Source organism: Trachemys scripta, chromosome 22 (assembly GCF_013100865.1).
Source record: "Trachemys scripta elegans isolate TJP31775 chromosome 22, CAS_Tse_1.0, whole genome shotgun sequence".
NCBI lineage: Eukaryota > Metazoa > Chordata > Testudines > Emydidae > Trachemys > Trachemys scripta.
In genome coordinates this window covers 5,392,890-5,413,443 of record NC_048319.1, presented here as the reverse complement: position 1 = coordinate 5,413,443, position 20,554 = coordinate 5,392,890, and the positions used below count along the sequence as shown (strand labels likewise).

Below are 20,554 nucleotides of genomic sequence, written 5' to 3'. Positions count from 1 at the left end.
GGAGGATGTGCTGTGTCTACGGGCGCACCACCACCAATGCAGCTTCACCTCTGTTGGGAGACCTTAACAGAAATAACAATGAGGACAAGCCCTCTGAGCTACAGCCACGTCACCTCCCTATTTGAAATTTTCTACAGCCACATTGCGCCATGCACTGGCGCTTTGCTGCGCTTTGACAAAGTTTTCAACCAGTTTAGATGTGTTAGCCAGAGCCCGGGGTATTCAGCAGCCCCGAAATCATCACGAGACTCCATCCCTTGCTACAGAAATGGACAGCCATTTTTTTTTTAAATTACATTTCTAGCCATTGTGGTTGTGAAGAGAATGTTTTAAACCTGAACCACATGCAGGGTTGTCGTCTTGAGTCAGCAGGCAGCTTGAAACAATAGCTGTGAGAGATGTGAACTGCTCCGTTCATAGCGCTATGAATGTTAGCTCTGGAGCAATCGTTGTTGACTCTGAAACTTAATGATGTTTTAAAAAAGAACACTGTTCATTATTTCTCTCCTGATCATTTTAGCAGGAACATCCACCTAGTCCACGCATCTCCCCAGAACCAAAGGGCCTCTCATGATTTTCTGGGTACCAAAATCTCCCAGTGTCCCCTGTCCAGATTTCTCTCTCCCCCCCAAACCCAGCAACTTATATGGGAAATAATATTTATGCCTAGGATGCCAATCCTGCATCTTGGGAAGCCAATGGCAAAACTCCATTGACTTCAATAGTGAAAATCAGACCCACCAAACACCTTTCATTGGTAGATTTTTTTTTAAAACAAAGAATAGCATTGTTTGTATCCTATAGATGAGGAAACAGAGGTGCACAGATTGGAAGGGAGTCGCCCACAGCAAGTCAGAGCTAGAAATAGCACCAGGCTCCTCTGATCATCACCACACCAATGTCCTAACCTCTGGACTACCCCACCTCCCAGGGGACAGCCTTCTGTTTCCCGAAACTGACCACTCCGCAGTGGGGAATGATGCTACACAAAGCGCTCTGCAATGCACAGCGTGAACCAACTGCAAGCAGAAAGGAAAAACGCCAACTCCTTCCCGTGACGGACGGTCGACTGAGGGGGTGTCGCTAACTACGGTAGGTGCCACGGAGCGACTTGAACCCGTGTTTGGTTCCCAGCTCTGCCACTGGAGACACTTCGGGTGATTGCTACTCCACAGATGCAGCTGCACTCTAGACGGGGGACTGGCTGCGGCCCGTACCATTGCGAAGAATGCCAGCCGGTCTGTGCTGTGCACTCTGTCCATCGCCCACGCAGAGGAAGGCTGGCGAGGGCCCTAGTCAGCATTTCACTCCTCTCTCTTCCTTTCCCCACTGAGCCCCGGGCAACAGAAAAACCAACCAACTCTTTGGAAAGTCATTGTTACCGCAGCAAGGGGCAGAGAGGCCTTTGGCTGGGTTTAAACAGCCCCAGCATGGCACAGGCTCAAAGCCATGTTGCCTCACTCGTGTGGCACTGTCAGGGCCAAAGAGCCGATATTGGGATGGAGTGCTAATTAAACCTGCGTGTAACCAACTTATGGACCCTCCAATGGTCTGATGTTCCCAGCTAGTTTCAGGGTTAAGTGTCCGTCCCCCCCCCCCATCTGCTTCACTCTTCCTTCTCCTTAATTAATATGTAGTCCTTAATGGAGTTGGCGTACTTTTAGAAGATAAGGAGCTCTAATTATTCCGTCAGCACTCATGAGGAATGTAATTATTTTAATGTGTCCGGGCACTCAAGAGCCACTGAGCACCTCTTCAGAAATATACGCCCTGCTTATATGGGACGCCACAACAACAAATCTTTCAAGAGCAGTCTTACTAATGGTTGCAAGGGACTATTAGGCAGGGAGCAATTGACTACCCGATGGACGCTGAGGGTGTAGAGGGTGCTCTCCGATGCATAGTGAGCTGACTGCAAGGAGAGGGGAAATGCCAACTCCTTTGTGTGATAATCACCAGAGGTGACGGTGTTAATGAAGCTAGGTCGGGGTGAGCAAACTACGGCCCGCGGGCCGGATCTGGCCTGTCAGGACTTTGGATCTGGCCAATGGGAGCTTTGAGCTGCAGGCAAGGGGAGCGCACAGAGCCCTCTGTCCCCCTCTCCCCCAGGGGCTGCAGCGACATGGTGCTGGCTGCTTCTGGGAGCAGCGAGGGGCCAGGGCAGGCAGGGTGCTTAAGCTGCAGGGCTCAAAATTATAATGCAGATGTTTAGGCCCGGGGTCTGAGACCCTCCCCCCTTATGAGGTCTCAGAGCCTGGGCCCAAACATCTACACTGCAAGTTTTAGCCTCGCTGCAGGAGCCTGTGAGCCTGAGTCGGCTGCTGCGGGGCTTTTATTGCAGTGTAGATGTAGCCCTAGGGACCACCCACCAGTGGCATAAATCAGAGCAGCCCCTAGGCTGCTCTAACTCAAACTGAGGCAGTTGGAAACTGGGCCTCAGAATCAGGTAGCTGTAACCAGATCTCTGGTTCTCCCCACATTTTGAGCTGTGTTGAGCTTGACAGTGGGAGACAATTTGGACCCGGGCCAGTGTGGGAATCAGTGGGTTCTCTGGGCCTTTAGAATCATGCTTGGAGAGCTGCACAGAGCTGCCTCAATCCAGGAGCAATTTGGTGCCTATTTTTCTCTGTAACCTTGGCAATATTTGTAAAATCCTGGCTGCAGAACAATTATAACCTCAGGGCCCTGTGTGAGGCTGAGAAATTAGAAGAAGAAGGAAGAGCAGACGGAGAAGGAGGAGATGGGGACACAGAAGGAGCAGAAGGAGTCAGAAGAGGAGGAGGAGAAGAAGATCGGATGAGTGGCAAGAGAGTGACCCAAGAGTCTGAGTACCACAGAATTACAACAGCTCCAAGGTGAGAGGACAGAATCAGTCATGTCGGCTGGCGCCGCAGAGACCCCAGATAATAATTTGGAGATGGGAGAGGGGACTGTGCCGCACGGTGACATTAGTAGACCTCAGACAACCGCACGTGTCCTTCTGGCTTCAAGAGTGAGGCCAGGGGTAGGGGTGAGAGGCCACAATGCCCACGTGCCAGGCAATGAGACACAGCTAAAGTCACGGCTGTGCCAAGGTCTTACGGGCCAGCGCTGAAGCAAGGACACCCTGCACAAAACCACGACACCTGCTTCAATCCCTGCTTCAGATCCCTCCTGACAGCTCAAGCAGTGGCTGTAAGTGCTCCAGCCATGCCCCCCTCACTCTTGGGCCAGTAGAATTTTGAGCAAGTGCAAAAGCCCTGCAGAGGGGGTTATCACCCCTGGCCCCGAATGGGCACCATTGTGCAGTGGGTGCCTAGCACCAGGCCCGGGGTGCCTAGAAGCAGCCCTGTTCGCTGCCCAGTTCTAGCTGGCATGCACAGGTGAAAGAGAAGGAGGTTTTAATCGTCTTGAAGTCAATGGGAGTTAGGTGCTGAAATCCTTGAGAATAGGGCCTGAGTGCTTTCTGGGATAGACCTTTTACCGTCTCCACCTTTCATATTCAGCGCACACAAGGGTCCTTTCTCACCTTAATTCCCCACCGTTCTGCTGCTTTGCCTCTCTTCCCCCATCCCACCTCCCACGTTGTCTCCTAGCCCTGCCGGCTCCAGGTTTCAACAGTGCTAGAGCAGGTGCCATCTATGTACATTGTGTCTTCATATGCGTTACGTCTGAACATCTTCATCCGCGGCACTAAAATCACGTAAGGCCATGTCTACACCAGCACGTAGGTCGGCAAAATTTTTTGTCGGTACAGCTGTGCCGCTCGTACGCTGGTAAATGTAAACATGGCCTAAGTCATGTTCTGTTCTGAATCTGACAACGGATGCCTTGAGATGGCTCCAGACCAGTCGGGGGGGGCTCATCTCCCACCGGATAGTGAATGAGTTTGATGCTGGCTTTCCGACACTGCATCAGCTTCCATGCAAAGTTTGATTTCCCCCATTACCCGTGCTAATTTGGCCATTCTGCAATCACCAGCCAACAAGCTAGCACTAGCGGGCTGACAGCTGCTCTAGGGTCCTGCAAGAGGCAACAGTTTTTTATTTTTTCATGCTACAGACGGCTAGCCCTTAGATCTCCCTGCTACATGACAAGAATCATTTCCCCCTTCAACCATGCTGATTACTGCCCAACTAGCTTGCTTTTAAAGTCCTAGCAGGTTGGCAGCCACTCCTGGATCCTACAAGCTGGAATATTTTTTTTAAATGCAAGATATAATTAACCTTTGGAACTACCCGCCGCATGACATTTCTGAAGCAACAGTAATAAAAAAGGCTCTGCTATCTATGTAGATGAGACCAACAACTGTGATTACACTAGATAAGATGAAAATGGCCTGGGCTCTCAATCCTTGTGCTTCAGGGTATAAACTGATCCCCATCTGGGTTCATATGTGCAGTCTCCCTTCATGGTGAAGTATTGTGCAATTAGATGCATGCCTTAGGGGACACCTTCCTCTGGAGGCTCTACTGGGGAAAGGAAGAGCTGGGCCATTGTAAGGTCTGTAGTGGAGATGCTTAGTTAGCTAGGTCGACCTAGTGTCTCTGGGCCTCAGTTTCCCACCTGTGCAATGGGGATCACAGCACCACCTTACCTACCAGGTGTTGTGAGGTTCTCATCCTATGGGAGCAGGAGAAGCTTGGCTAGATCTTCTCTTTGTCCAAAGTCCAAGGGGTTTGTAATAAGATGTTTCCCCAAAAGATGTCCTGAGCTGAGAGAATCTAACCAGTCCCCAACACCTTACATTTCCCCAGAGCCTTTCATTTTAAAGCTCCCGGTTCATGACTGTTTACCCCACTGCCGTAGGGCGGTAAATCTTATTCTCCCCTCTCGCTTTATTCTTGGGAGACCGAGGCGCAGAGAAGCTGAGGGCTGTGCCCAGGTGATGGAGGGAGAGTCGGTAGGGAAAGAACCCAGGAGTCCTGCCCTCTGAACTCCTGCTGCTCCTCACCCCTCTCTCCCCCTCTGACTGTGCATTAAAGAACACACACTTTTGATTTGTTCCCAGCCGCTGTTTATTTCTTTAACGGGGTGGGGGGCATCTCCGCGCGGCGCCCCCCTGGATTTGGGGCAGCCCCCCACTGGGTGGGACTTTTCCCCCGCCCGTCTCCCTGCGAACGCGCCGCTCCCCGGAGGCGCCTGCCAGGAGGGGCTTCTCGCGTCTCCACTACAAGAGGAGGGCGCGCGGGAAACCAGAGCGGATTCGGAGCGAGGCGGAGCAGAGGGGATGCGGCGTCCTGCTGAAGGGGCTTTGCAGCCACCGGCCTCTGCCTTTGGGGCTCCATCCCTCCAAGGGCAGCGCTCGGACTCCTGGGTTCCCCGCGCCGGGCGGGGGAAACGGAGTGGCAGGAGCTAAACCACACACACACACACCCCTCAGCTGGTCCCAAACTTCCTGGGCTAGTTAGAGCCGCCCCTCGAGAAGGGAGCTCGCCAGGCTCCGGAGCCCCGCGCCGGGGAGTTCGGGCTGCGGGCTGGAGAGGGGCAGAGTGAGCGGGGAGCCTGGGGGCCAGGGCTAAGGGGAGAACCCAGGAGTCCTGCTAGGGAGCGGACCCCTCCTGCTCCAGGGAAAGGCAGGGGCCCTGCGCTCTGCGCCCCGGGGCGCGGCGGGGACCATGCGGGGAGCATCCGCCGGCGCCCAGCTCAACGCCTCGCTCCTGTTCCCGAACCGCTCCTCCAACAGCTCGGAGCCCCGGAGCCCCCCGCGCCTGGTGGACGCCTGGCTGGTGCCCCTCTTCTTCGCCATGCTGATGGTGGTGGGGCTGGCGGGCAACTCCCTGGTCATCTACGTGATCACCAAGCACAAGCAGATGAGGACGGTCACCAACTTCTACATCGGTGAGTCGGGCACGGGGCGCCTGCGGCTGGGCACGGGGCACCTGGGGCTGGGCACTCTGGGGCTGGGCACAGGGCACCTGGGGCTGGACACTCTGGGGCTGGGCACAGGGCACCTGGGGCTGGGCACTCTGGGGCTGGGCACGGGGCACCTGGGGCTGGGCACGGGCTGCCTGGGGCTGGGCACTCTGGGGCTGGGCACAGGGCACCTGGGGCTGGGCATGGGGCACCTGGGGCTGGACACTCTGGGGCTGGGCACGGGGCACCTGGGGCTGGGCACGGGGCACCTGGGACTGGGCATGGGGCGCCTGTAGCAGGGCACTCTGGGGCTGGGCACGGGGCACCTGGGGCTGGGCATGGGGTGCCTGCTGCTGGGCACGCTGGGGCTGGGCACGCTGGGGCTGGGCACGGGGTGCCTGCTGCTGGGCACGCTGGGGCTGGGGCACCTGGGGCTATGCACGAGGCACCCTGGGGATGGGGCACATGGGGCCGTGCATGGAGCACCCTGGGCTGGGGACGGGGCACCTGTGACTGAGCATCTTGGGGTTGGACTGGGCACGGGGCACCTGGAGCTGGGCACGGGGCACCTGGAGCTGGGCACCCTGGAGCTGAGCATGGGGTGTCTGCGGCTGGGCACCCTGGGGCTGGACACAGGGTGCCTGGGGCTGGACACAGGGCACCTGGTGCTGGGTATGGGCCATGCTGGGGCTGGGCATGGGGCACCTGGGGCTGGACACTGGCACCCTGTGGCTCTAGAATTGGGCAGTCAGGGCTGAACTGGGCAGCTGGGCACTCAGTGGCACTGACTGCTTGGCAGACTTCCTGGAGAAAAGTTTGGTGAAGATAAGAAGCTACAGGTTGGCTTGACTAAATGTGCATTGACATCTGTAAAGTGGGGGAGGGGGGATGTACCCCCTTGGCGTGCAAGTTACCAAACGTACTATCCAAGTTACCTTGCAGCAGGACCCCAGCAAATGCCTTAAAATCAGGGAACTGTCAGAACTTCAACATGAGGAAGTCAAAGAAAAAGTGAGCAAAGAACGTTGCAGACAAATAAGAACTGCTCTAAGGATAAAACTCAGCTAGAAAAATTTGATCCATGCTATTCGTAGAATGATACACTGCCAGAGTGATCAAGTAAGAATCAAGAGAAGAAAAACAATTAACATCCAAACAAGAAATCTCCTGGTGATTCATAAAGTAATGGATATCAATCAAGACATGGACAGGATGTACATCTCCCAGTGTGATGGAGCAGGTCTGCAATCAGTGGAGGAAGCAATTGACAATGAAGAATATAACATCAATATATATTAGGAGTCAGCCAGAATTAAAGATCATCTGGTAGTGATAAAAAGCCTGTGTCCCAGCCCAAGAAAGCATGAAAGAAAAGAGAAAGCAAATTGTCAAAGAAAGACTCAAAAGATTTACACAGAAATCAATGCACAGGCGGTGGCGAGAGAGCTAACCCATTAGCAGTTGAAGATTCATGCTTATGGACGGATGCCTCAAAAGAGAGGGAGCACACTCCAGAGCAGTCCTTCAGGGTTAATTTCCTTTGAAACAAAATTGACCTATCGAATTATTTACGGTATTTAACCTCTTTTTCAAGGGCCTGGAGGAAAACATAAAATCTTGCTGCTCTAGCTTGCAGCTGATCCTCAAAATTGCAGGAGTGGTAAGTAACGCAGAAGACAGGTCACTTATTCAGCGCAATCTCTGGATCACCTGGGCACAAGCAAACAATATGCATTTTGATACTGCTCAGTGTACCCATCTGCAGCTGAGAACGAAGAACGGAGGGCAGGATGGGGGGTCTCTCTCCTGGGAGGCAGGGACTTTGTAAAAGATTTGGGGGCTGTGGTGGATAATCAGCCGATTAGGAGCTTCCAGTGCGTCCCTCGGGTCAAAAGAGCTAATGTGATCCTGGGAGGCATAAACAGGGGAATCCGGAGTAGGAGCAGAGAGGTGATTTTACCTCTGTATTTGGCACTGGTGCGACAGCTGCTGGATTCCTGTGTCCAGTTCTGGTTACCACAATTCAAGAAGGTCGGTGATAAATTAGGGGGGCTTCAGAGAAAAACTTCAAGAATGATTCAAAGCTTAGAAAACCTGCCTTTTAGTGATAGACTCCAGGAGCTCAATGTATTTACCTTAACAAAGAGAACGTTAAGGGGTAACTTGATCACAGTCTAGAAGTACCTACATGGGGAACAAATATTTAATAACAGGCTCTTGAAACTAGCAGAGACAGGTCGAACGTGAGACAGTGGCTGGAAGTTGAAGCTGGACAAATTCAGACTGGAAATAAGGTGTACAATGTTAAGGGTGAGAGTCATTAACCAGTGGAAGAATTTGCCACAGGTCATGGTGGGTTCTCCACTACTGACCATTTTTAATGGTTTCCTAAAAGATCTGATCCAGGATTTCTTTTGGGGCAGTTCTCTGGCCTGGGCTATTCAGGAGGTCAGCATATATCAGTGGTTCTCAACGCCGAGGTCTTGCAGGGGGTACTCAACTCCTCTAGATCAAGGGGTGGCGGGATGGGTTTAGGGGGGTTGCAAGTGCATGGCCGGCATTACGGGGTGGCAAGCGGGGCAACTGCCCGGGTCCCCACACCACAAGGGACCCCACACTGAAGTGTAAGTACAATATTTATATTAGGGCTGTCAAGAGATTAAAAAAATCAGTTGCGCGGTTCATTGCGCTCTTAAACAATAATAGAATACCGTTTCTTTACATATTTTTTGGTGTTTTCTACATTTTCAAATGTATTGATTTCAATTGCGACACAGAATACCAAGTGTACAGTGCTCACTTGATATTTAGTTTAGATTACAAATATTTGCACTGTAAAAAACAAAAGAAATCGTATTTTTCAATTCATGTAATACAAGGATTGTAGTGCAATCGCTTTATCCTGAAAGTTGAACTTACAAATGTAGAATTATGTACAAAAAAACCCCCTGCATTCAAAAATAAAACAATGTAAAACTTTAGCGCCTACAAGTCCCCTCAGTCCCTACTTCAGCCAATCGCTCAGACACACAAGTTTGGTTACAATTTGCAGGCGATAATGCTGCCGGCTTCTTGTTTACAATGTCACCTGAAAGTGAGAACAGGCGTTCGCATGGCACTGTTGTAGCTGGCATCGCAATATATTTACGTGCCAGATGTGCTAAAGATTCATATGTCCCTTCATGCTTCAACCACCATTCCAGAGGACATGCGTCCATGCTGATGATGGGTTTTGCTCGATAAAGATCCAAAGTAGAGAGGACCGACATATGTTCATTTTCATCATCTGAGTCAGATGCCACCAGCAGAAGGTTGATTTTTTTTTTATTTTTTTTTTTGGTGGTTCGGGTTCTGTAGTTTCCGCATCGGAGTGTTGTTCTTTTAAGACTTCTGAAAGCATGCTCCACACCTCGTCCCTCTCAGATTTTGGAAGGCACTTCAGATTCTTAAACCTTGGGTCGACTGCTGTAGCTATCTTTAGAAATCTCACATTGGTACCTTCTTTGTGTTTTGTCAAATCTGCAGTGGATGTGTTCTTAAAACGAACATGTGCTGAGTCATCATCTGCGACTGCTATAACATGAAAGATATGGCAGAATGCAGGTAAAAAAGAGCAGGGGGCATATTATTCTCCCCCAAGTTCAGTCAAAATTTAATTAACGCACTATTCGTCTTAGCGATTGGCTGAACAAGAAGTAGGACTGAGTGGTCTTGTAGGCTCTAAAGTTTTACATTGTTTTGTTTTTGAATGTAGTTATTAACAAAAAATTCTACATTTATAAGTTACACTTTCAAGATAAAGAGATTGCACTAGGGTACTTGTGTGAGGCATTTTGAAAAATACTATTTCTTTTGTTTATCATTTTTACAGTGCAAATATTTGTAATAAAAAATAATAATAAAAAGTGAGCCCTGTGTAGCTTGTATTCTGTGTTGTAATAGAAATCAATATATTTGAAAATGTAGAAAAACATCCAAAAACATTTAATACATTTCAATTAGTATTCAATTGTTTAACCGTGCGATTAATCGCGATTCATTTTTTTGAGTTAATGGCGTGAGTTAACTGTGACGAATCGACAGCCCTAATTTATATTCCCATTGATTTATTTTATAATCGTATGGTAGAAATGAGAAAGTCAGCCATTGTTCAGCTGTGACGCTTTTGTATTTCTTTGTCTGATTTTGTCAGCAAATCGCTTTTAAGTGAGGTGAAATTTGGGGTACGCAAGACAAATCAGACTCCTGAAAGGGGGACAGTAGCCTGGAAAGGTTGAGAGCCACTGGCCTAGATCATCACAATGGTCCCTTCTGGCCTTAGGATCTGTGAATCTACAAACTGCTCCCCAAACTACGGCGTATGTTCTGAAAAGGAGGTGAGGGCAGAGCATGTATTGAGTGCCTGCAGGAGCCTAGCTGGGAGGGAATATATGAACAGACACAATGAGGCTGTGGAGTGCCTGCATTGGACTCTCTGTGGCAAGTGAGGATTTAAATGCACCAGGCTGTATTACGACCACCGAATTGAAAGCACACTGGAGACTGAAGATTTCATGGGATCTGGCAGTTGTCATAGACTGAGCAGTGCAGGTAAACAGGCCAGACAAAACATAGACATAGTGGGTGAGTGATGGGTATCGCCATCCTGGCAGACAGGGACTTAAAAAAGAAACAAAAGAGAGTGAAGCATGAAGAACTAGAACCAAGATCGTTACTGGAGCGTTTGGAGAGATCCCTAGGGGTATGTGTGAGCTGCTCAAGCACAGGTAGGATTGAGAGAGGGGCTTAATTTGTGCCAGGGCTGAACCTTAGCACCTCCAGACTTGACAGTTTGCAGCCCCGGCACCTCTGGCCTGGCAGTTCAAAGCCCTGGCGCCTCCGGGCCTGGCAGTTCAGAGCCCCGGCGCCTCTGGGCCTGGCGGTTCGTAGCCCCGGTGCCTCCGGGCCTGGCAGTTCAGAGCCCCGGCGCCTCTGGGCCTGGCAGTTCATAGCCCGGCGTCTCTGGGCCTGGCAGTTCAGGGCCCCGGCGCATCTGGGCCGGGCAGTTCGTAGCCCCGGCACCTCTGGGCTTGGCAGTTCATAGCCCTGGCACTTCTGGCCTGGCAGTTCGTAGCCCCGGCATCTCTGGGCTTGGCAGTTCGTAGCCCCGGCACTCCGGGCCTGGCAGTTCAGAGCCCCGGCGCCTCTGGGCCTGGCAGTTCAGAGCCCCGGCGCCTCTGGGCCTGGCAGTTCGTAGCCCCGGTGTCTCTGGGCCTGGCAGTTCGTAGCCCCGGTGCCTCTGGGTTTGCCGCATCAGTTATGAAAGCAAAAAACTTTCTTGAGCCCCGGCTCCTAATTGCTTGAGCCCCGCTGCCCCAGCACGGCGCCTCTTTCATTGCAAATTAAGCACGGAGTGAAAGACATCGTGATCAGTGTCCTCAAGAAGACGGAGCACTGCGAAAATGTGAAGGAAAGTCAAAGGAGAACTAGGGCCTTTCAGCCCCTCCAGCGCAGGGATTCTGCAGAGGGTTTTACAAAACTCCTGACGACCCAAATCTTCGGAGTCCGTGCGTGGTGAAGATTTATTGGTGACTCCGGAGGAGACATTTTAGACAAGAGCTTTCCCCTTTTTGTGCTTGACGATCTTATACATTGTGATGGCTAGTTGTTAAAAACCAAACCAAACCAAACCAAACCAAACATCCCCAATACAGAGGGATATTAATTCCTTCCTTCCTTCCATGGTGCTTTGAAGACATTGGACTTAATCCTGCTAGTCGTACTCGGGCGATGCGTCCGTAGGGTTTGGGCCAGCTGGATTGGGCCCTAACGTGCTAAGCATTACTATCACTGTCATAGACTCTTGGACACGGGTGTCGTGGCTCTCCGACAATGCAGAAGAGCAGGAATCAGTTGTAATGAAGGTAACGGGGCTTCCTCACTGAAGCTACTCGGCACAGACAGACCCTGTGGTTCTCTCTGGCTTTCTAACTGCGCTGTCTAGTGTCACCACATTGGGGTGTCCCTATGCCCAGGACCTGGAAGTGACCACTGGTAACAATACAAAATTCTGCCCAGCCAGGGGAAATTACAGGCCATTTTCTAGGCCCGTGAAGGGCCCGTTTAGAGTGACCAGACAGCAAGTGTGAAAAATGGGGACGGGGGTGGGGAGTAATAGGCGCCTATATATAAAGTCCCAAATAGCGGGACTGTCCCTATAAAATCGGGACATCTGGTCACCCTAGGCCCATTGGGGACTGTGGGAGCACTAGGAAGGAGGCTGCCTAGAGGTTGGGAATTTGCCCCAGGGAAGATCCATTGCCCATATGAGTAATATAGCATCCAGACTTGTCACTTGGCCTCTCCCTTCACCCCAGCAATCTCCGCTCCTCCTAGCATCAGTTACAACACGCAGCCGCACGCCGGTTACTTGTCGCTTTGCATCTAGTTTCTTTGGAGAGATTTTGACCCTTTTGTGATCCCCAGTGACAGAAAATTAGAGTCTAAACTCTGCCTATCTCAGTCCCTCCCCCGCCATCCTCGCCTCAGCCGCTTTTACAATGAATCTCCTGGCTCATTGTGTTCTGTGTGCAGTAACCCAGGTTACTGAGAGCTTTTTGTTCAGCTAAAATATTGAGGGGCCTGATCCGCAGCTGCCCTGTGCTTTCTGTCCTCGTTTACATCTGTGCAAAGTGGGTGCAAGATGCCACCAGCTCACGGTGTTCCACTCACGTCGGCGGGACTCTTTTATTGTGTCAGTGACCAGACAAAGCGCCAAAAGGCTGGATCAGGCCCTTACAAATGTCGCCATTCAGTGCAAGTAGGAACAGGCACCTGGGATAGGACGGTGAAGTAAGTGACACTCAGCTGTACTGAACCAGCTGATGCTGCATGAACGTCTTCGCCTGACTAAGACAGCTCTGTGCTGCGTGGGCAAAGCACGGCCCCGCATAGCTCGTACATCCCTTATGGAAGCACTGTCAATCCATCCGTGCTTACCAGAACCCTGCTGCAGTCCAGGAGCACAGGGGTTAACCAGGACATCCCGGCTGAACCTGAAATGAGCCAATACAGCAAATCCCCCTGACTCAGAGACAACCCTGGCCCTGGGGGGGATATTGACGTTCACACCTTGATTGCTTAAAAAAATTAGCACTGTGCAATGCCTTAAAGAAAGAGGGCTGGTGTCTGGTCTAAATCAGCATAATCCCATTGAAAGCAATGGCGCTACGCCTATTTCCCCCAGCTGAGGACTAAGGTTATACAGATCAGTATTGACCACTCCCCCTTGCTGCTTCACATGATGCAGAACGTAGCACCAAAGCGACTGCTTGCGACATCCCCTTTTGACAGCCAAGGGGCCCTGCGGCACAAAACCAGGCTGAAATCGCCATGAGGTCAGCATACAGCGAAAGGGTTACTGTCAGCCTGACTCATTTGGCCATCATACTCAATCTGGGAAGCCACCTGGAGTCAGCAATAAGGCCACAAAAGTGGGACGCTTTACCCGCAAACACCAATCCACAGCAGTTAACTGCCATGAGTAGGCTTGTATTTGTAATCAAGCTGAGCTATTTAACAAGACTGAGGCGGAGGCCAGGGCTAAGATGCAGGTTTAAAATCCCTACACTGCCTGGAAATGCATGTTCGAATCCTAGCTGTGTCAACCCAGCCCTTCACCTCACTGTGGTGGCTAAATTGAATACTACCTTCATGCTGCAGGGCATAAGCAAGCACTAACTGACAGGGGGTCAGGAAGAAACACCCCTCATATACAGGTTATTCCTCTGGGGCTTTTTGCATCTTCCTGTTAAGCAGCTGGAACTGGCTAAGCTGGGCCCTTGTTCTGATCTGGTAATTCCTAAACCCCGAGAAGGCAATTTACAAAACTATGTCTTATCTGCTCTCTGTGAATGTTAAAATCCCCAGGGTCCATAAGAGTAGAGAGGGTTTTCCCTAGTGTTTTTGGCCAACCTGCCATGCTCCATCCCAGAGGGCAGCTGCTACACAGGTGAAAGGCTTTGGTCTGCAAGGTGCTGTGTCCGTCTGTGTGCAATGTAAAACATTAGGCTCCCATGTGCCGTTGTCTGGAGTCACTGAGATGCCAAATCCCTTTTGCTGGCACGGATCAAAGAGACATGTCATCCATCAGGAGGCTGAGTGAGTGGATTCTACTGAGTGTGTTCACAGTATATAATAGATAAACAACTGTGCATTATGAGGTTATTCTCGCTTGGATTTTTCAGGTGCCAAACCTCTTTCATTCTCAGTGATTTACCCATGAAATTGCTAGAGGCAAGAGCCAAGAAGCTGCGCTAAGCTCTCAGAGGTACATAGCATGGAGTAATGGGGCCGCCAAAGGATAATGCAACCTTCAGAGAAACAAGAGAGAGGGAAACATATTCTCTGGCTGGGGAAGGGACTGACAAGGAGAGCCAGGGAGCGGATAGCTACCAGGCTGAAATTCTGTATTGCCTTCAGCACCCTTCTCTGCTCGCTCCAGCGATAACTAGGATGTAGCTAGCACTCTGCATCTCCAAAGGTCTGCACAGACATGAATAGGGACACGAGCTAGACCCTCCTCTTCCCAGCCCCAGGAGGGAGGTAAATGTGATCCCCTTTCTACAGATGGGGAAACTGAGGCACAAGCGGGGTTTGATGGCTGCACAGTGAGCTAAGTGCCAGAGCTGAGATTAGATCTTGGGAGCTCCTGGCTCCCAGCCCTATGCTCTGAGCACTAGACCTTGTTGCCTCGCCGTCTTGAATGGATTTAGCCTCACCACACCCCTAAGAGGCTGTTCTCCCATCACACAGGTGGGAAACTGAGGCACAGAGCTACTAAGTGACTTGCCCAAGGTGGCATAGGGAGTCTGTGGCAGAGGCAGGATTTGAACCCAGGCCTCCTAAGGCCAAGGCTTGTGCCCTAATCACAGCATGACCCTTCCTTTCTTTTGACAGCCAACCTTGCCACCACCGATATCATCTTCCTGGTGTGCTGCGTACCGTTCACTGCCATGCTGTATCCTCTTCCTGGATGGATCTTCGGGGAGTTCATGTGCAAGTTTGTCAATTACATCCAACAGGTGAGGCCTTGGCTTAGGGCTTCGCTCACTACTGTGGACAGAGCTGGGGTGGTTTAGTCTTCAAAAGAGAGACTATGGGGGCAGCAACAAGGTGAGTTTTTCCCTCTCCTTGCATGCAGGCACCTCACAAGTACATTTCTCATGCAGTTGCACAACAGGGCACACACCCATGCCTCGCACAGGTGCAAGCCATACACACACATGGCCTGTGTGCATGCTATACAAACAGAAACGTTAGATAAAAAACATACTCTTGCTGGCAGGTTGCAGCATAACATGACTTTATGATAAACACACAGTGACAAAAAACAGAGAGAGACGAAGCAGGCTGCTCCCTAAGGCAGAGGGGCACAGATCTTGTAGTCACTGTGGATAGTTCTCTGAAAATTTCAGTTCAGTGTGCAGCAGCAGTCCAAATGGCTAACAGAATAGTAGGAACGACTAGGAAAGAGATAGAAAATAAGATAAAAATATCATAATGCTACTAAATAAATCCATGGTATGCCCACATCTTCTGTACTGTGTCCAGTTCTGGTCACCGCATCTCAAAAAGGAGAAAGTGGAATTGGAAAAGGTTCAGAGAGGGGAAACAAAGCTGATCAAGGGTATGAAACAGCTTCCGTACAAAGAGAGACTAAAAAGATTAGAGCTGTTCAGCTTAGAAAAGAGATGACGAAGGAGGGATAGGAGAGAGGTCTCTATAATTATGAAGGGGGTGGCAAAAATGACTAGAGAAGTGTTATTTACCCTTTCACACAATACAAAAATCAGGGGTCACCCGATGAAATGAATCGGCAGCAGGTTTAAAACAAACACAAGGGTGTACTTCTTCACCCAACGCACAGTCAACCTGGGGCCTTCAGCGCCATGAGATAGCTCAGTGGTTTGAGCACTGGCCTACTAAACCCAGGGTTGTAAGTTCAATCCTTGAGGGGGCCGTTGGGGACTGGTCCTGCTTTGAGGAGGGGGTTGGACTAGATGACCTCCGAGGTCCCTTCCAACCCTGATATTCTATGTTGTAAAAGTCTAAATAGGTTCAAAAAAACATCTAGATAAGTTCTTGGAGGACAGGTCCATCAGTGGCTAATAGCCAACATGGTCAGGGACACAACACCATGCTCAGGGTGACCCTAAACCTCTGACTGCCGGAAGTGGAGGGTGGATTGCTGTAAAATTGCCTTGTTGTGTACATTCTCTCGGAAGCATATGGCACTGGCCACTGTTGGAGACGGGATACTGGGCGAGATGGACCATTGGTCTGACCCACTATGGCAGCACTGACGTTCTTATGTAAATCAACCCACCTTGATTTAAGCTGACATTTTCCAGATGAACTGGAAATGTCCCAGATGGCACACGTCCATACACAGCCTGCAAGCAAGACCAGGAGCCCCCCTGCTCTTATGGAGGTAGCTTGCATTTCCAACACACCATGCAAACCGAGGTCATCAGCTTCCATGGGTAGAATACTCAGACCCAGAGGGCCAGATACTCAGCTGCCGGGTATTGCTGTATCTCTGTTACAGTCGACAGCTGGGGATCTGGCGCAGACAGTGCACAGGGTGGGTGCATGGATGGATGTGTGTTCCCCCAGCCAACTCCGCTCCAATGGGCTCCCCTCTCCGCTTCTACCTCCCCTGGTAGGTCTCCGTGCAGGCCACCTGCGTCACCCTGACGGCCATGAGCGTGGACCGCTGGTATGTGACCGTGTTCCCGCTGCGCTCCCTGCGCCAGCGCACCCCCCGCATTGCCGTTGCCATCAGCCTGGGCATCTGGATCTGTGAGTAGAGCCGGCGTGGATGGGGGGGACTGGGGAAACGTGGCCCTCCTGAAGGGGTGCCGGGTAGCTGGGGCGAGCTGGCCAGCAGGGGCTGTCACTGGCGCTCTCGGAGGAGGAAGGGGGATGGAGAGATTCATGTGGGTATGAGGGGACAGAGTCTGCTGGGTAAGGGCCCCTTTATTTTTTAAAGAAACCAGCCAGAACCATTTATGCAACCCCCTGAGCCAGCCCCCGACCCAATAAATGTCAGGGTTCAGATAAAATGGGACCTGCATCCGAACCACCCCAGGCATGGTTTGCAAAGCCAAGCCCTACCTGGGGAGGGTGGGGGGGCGGTTCAAGGATGGGGGCTGAAATAGGAATTTGGGGGGATGGAAGAAGGGAGGGGACACCTGTAACACATGCATGAGCTGAAGCTGCTGGCTGTATCAAGTGGGGTCCTCCCCCACCCTAGGGGAATGGGCCATTGGCACCTATCATCCTCATGTCCTGGTTCTGCCCCTTCCCTTTGTCCCTCCAAGTCATTACCCCTGCGATCCATGATCCTTCCTGGTTCCGGTTCGAGTCTGTCCCTCCGACCAGCTCCCCTGCTGGCTGTGACCCTGGGTCAGGTCTGTCCCTCAATCCAGCTCCCCCACTGGCTGTGACCCTGGGTCAGGTCTGTCCCTCAATCCAGCCCCCCCCACTGGCTGTGACCCTGGGTCAGGTCTGTCCCTCAATCCAGCTCCCCCCACTGGCTGTGACCCTGGGTCAGGTCTGTCCCTCAATCCAGCTCCCCCCACTGGCTGTGACCCTGGGTCAGGTCTGTCCCTCAATCCAGCTCCCCCCACTGGCTGTGACCCTGGGTCAGGTCTGTCCCTCAATCCAGCTCCCCCCACTGGCTGTGATCCTGGTTCTGGTTCGGCTCTGAACCTCCATCTTGCTCCTCCGCTGGCTGGGATCCTGGTTCTGGTTCGGTTTGGTCCCTTCATCCCCTGCCGACCACTAAAGCAAGCACCCAGCCTGCCGCTGGGTCGCTGACTCTGACCTTGCTGCCCGCGGCAGGTTCCTTTATCGTCTCCGCCCCAGTGCTGATGTACAACAGGTTGACAGAGGGCTACTGGTTCGGGCCGCAGACCTATTGCAGTGAGTCCTTCCCCTCCGCCTCCCACGAGAAGGCCTTTATCCTTTACAACTTCCTGGCCGTCTACCTGCTGCCCCTACTGACCATCTGCATCTGCTACGTGGCCATGCTCTACCAGATGGGACATCCCACCGTGGAGCCCATCGATAACAACTACCAGGTACCTGGCTCCTCCCCCCTGCACTCCCTGAGCACGTCTGTAGGGGGCGTGTGCATGCGTAGATCTACATAAGACCTGATCTACAGAGGCTTTGAGCAACCACGGCTCCCACTGGCTCCAGCAGGAGTTGATGGTGCTCAGGACTCCTTGGCCACTGGGCCAGATTCATCCCTGGCCTCTGTATCCAACGGCGCATGCCCGATGATGCTTGGGTGCATGGCCTGTGTCTGCAGATACTTGTCCACAACACATGCTGCCATTTGCACCCATGCACCCACCATTTGGTGTGCACATGAGTGCGTGTAGAGGCGCCCCCCACTACTTGCACATCTGACCCACTCCATGTAATGCTCTGTTGCCCCCAGTGGCAGCTGGGCCGTAACTAGAGGTTGATAAGTCTGCCACTGCACTGTTCTTTTAGCTCAGGCAGCAGAGGGTCATGCGCTCCAATCCAGAGGTTCCCAGGTTCAATCCCCACTGCCAACCACCTCCTAGAGGTGTGATGTTATACACACATGCAACCACTTGTGTGTCTACCTCTATGCACATGTCCACCCACTGGCATGATGGCTTAACTCCCACCAGAGCTGCCTGGCTGTGAATGCTAACACACACACCCTGTCTCTGTGGCTTGCAAGGTGCAACAGCTGGCCGAGCGCTCCGAGGCGATGCGGGCCAAGATCTCCCGCATGGTGGTCATCATCGTGGTACTCTTCACCGTCTGTTGGGGGCCCGTGCAGTTCCTCATTCTCGTCCAGGCCTTCAGCCCTAGCTTCCAGCGCAACTACTACATCTACAAGGTGAAGATCTGGGCCCACTGCATGTCCTACACCAACTCCTCCATCAACCCCATCGTCTACGCCTTCATGGGTGTCAACTTCAGGAAAGCCTTCAAGAAGGTCTTCCCCTTCATCTTCAAGCAAAAGGTGGGCTGCACCAATGCGGGCAACGCCCATGTCAACACCGAGATGCACTTCGTGTCCTCGGGCACATAGAGGGGTGGACATGCCCCTCCCTGTCCAGAACATGAGACCAGATGACCGTCTTTGCTGATAAGAACTTGCAGCTCGTAAGTGCTTTACAAACCATCTCACCCACCAAAGTGCTTTACAAACCATCTCACCCACCATTGTAATGCAATCACCTCTGGGGTGGAAGGCAGCAGCTGTTCATATAGCCCAGAGCAACACTGCCTGGCAGTTTCGGACAGGAAGTGAAGGAGGACACGCTGATTGGAGAGGTAGGCAGGCAGGCAGTATGTAATTACCCCCAAAACACCGGGGCTAAACGGCTAAACCACTCCCATTAAAAACGGCCTGGGACTTTTAACCCCCACAGAAACAGAACCTCTGCTTTTCCTTGAAAGATGTACACCTGAGGGCATTCTGCGCCAAAAAATGAACAATTCTCCGCACAATATCTTAAAATTCTGCAAAATTCTGTAAGTTGTATTTGTCAATAAATAAATACAGAGGCACCAGCATGGCAGTGGGCACAGGCCACTGGCTGCACGAAGGTGGGAGATCACCCTGCAGCCCTCTCACCCCAGGGACACGGACTCAGCGGTGAGGCTGCACCTGACCCTGACACAGCACAAGGGCTGGGGCCCTGCCCCTCTGCACCAGGCACCAGGTGTGGGACAGGCAGGCTCAACCAGGCAGGATCCAAGTGTGGAGTGGCTCAGTGTGGGGGGATCCAGATCTGGGGTGAGAGAATTCTGTGTGAGACAATCTGGGAGCAGGCAGCTCAGTGGGGGGTCTAGGTGTGGGGGGATCTGGGTGCACAGAGGCTCGTTGGGGGGTTCCAGGTGCAGGGACAATGGGACTCTTCCAGGTGAAGGTGGATGGGGCTCAGCGGAGGGGTCTGGGTGTGGGGGTCTCAGCAAGGGGGTGTGGGTGCTGGGGAGTGGGGCTTGGTGGGGTGGGGGTCTGGGTGCAGCTAGTTGGGGGTCAGTTGCATGGGGCTCTGGATGTGAGGGCTTGGGGGGGTGCTGGGGGGGGGGCTCATCAGGATGGAGGTTTGAGTGCAGGGAGCTCAGTGGGGAGTGGTCTGAGTGCAGGGGTGGGGGTTTAGAGGCAGGGGGTCTGGGTGCAGAGGGTTCCAGATGCAGGTGTTGAGGTTCAGTGGGGTGGGGTTTGGGTCTGGAGGGCTAGGAGGGTTCTGGGTGGACGGGGTTAGGCTTGGTAGAAGTGTCTGGGTATGGGAAGTCCGGATGCATGGGGGTGGGCAGATGGGGGAGCAGCTCCCCATACAGTGACCCCTCCCCCTGCAGCTTCCTGCAGCTGGGGGAGGTTTCTGGGAGTGGGTCTGACACAGCCCCAGCCACTCCTTGCAGGGGAAGAGGAAGTCCCGTCCTCTCCTGCCTCCAGCCCAGCTGGGACTAGCAGCTGATCCTGGCTCAGGGTAGGAGCCACTGGTGGGGGTGTTCCCAGCCCTGCAGTGATTTACCTCTCCGCCGGCTGCTCCAGGAGCCTGAAACTATGCACCTGCGCAGCTAGGGAGTGGTGTGTGACTGCTCTTGCAGCTTCCCTTTGCTTCCCTGTCAGAAAGTCATTTTTCTGCAGGGAAGCAAAGAAATCTGCGGGGGGACATGA

General features: G+C 52.4%; 1 protein-coding gene across 1 annotated transcript; it reads left to right on the top strand.

Moving 5' to 3' along the window:
* The first annotated feature begins 5,149 nt into the window (after positions 1-5,149).
* On the top strand, positions 5,150-19,452 carry KISS1R (KISS1 receptor). Its single transcript, XM_034755605.1, has 5 exons — positions 5,150-5,820; positions 14,773-14,897; positions 16,542-16,677; positions 17,722-17,960; positions 18,599-19,452. The coding sequence occupies exons 1-5, from the start codon at positions 5,598-5,600 to the stop codon at positions 18,953-18,955; spliced, it is 1,080 nt and encodes a 359-aa protein (XP_034611496.1). The 5' UTR covers positions 5,150-5,597; the 3' UTR covers positions 18,956-19,452.
* Positions 19,453-20,554: the final 1,102 nt, after the last annotated feature.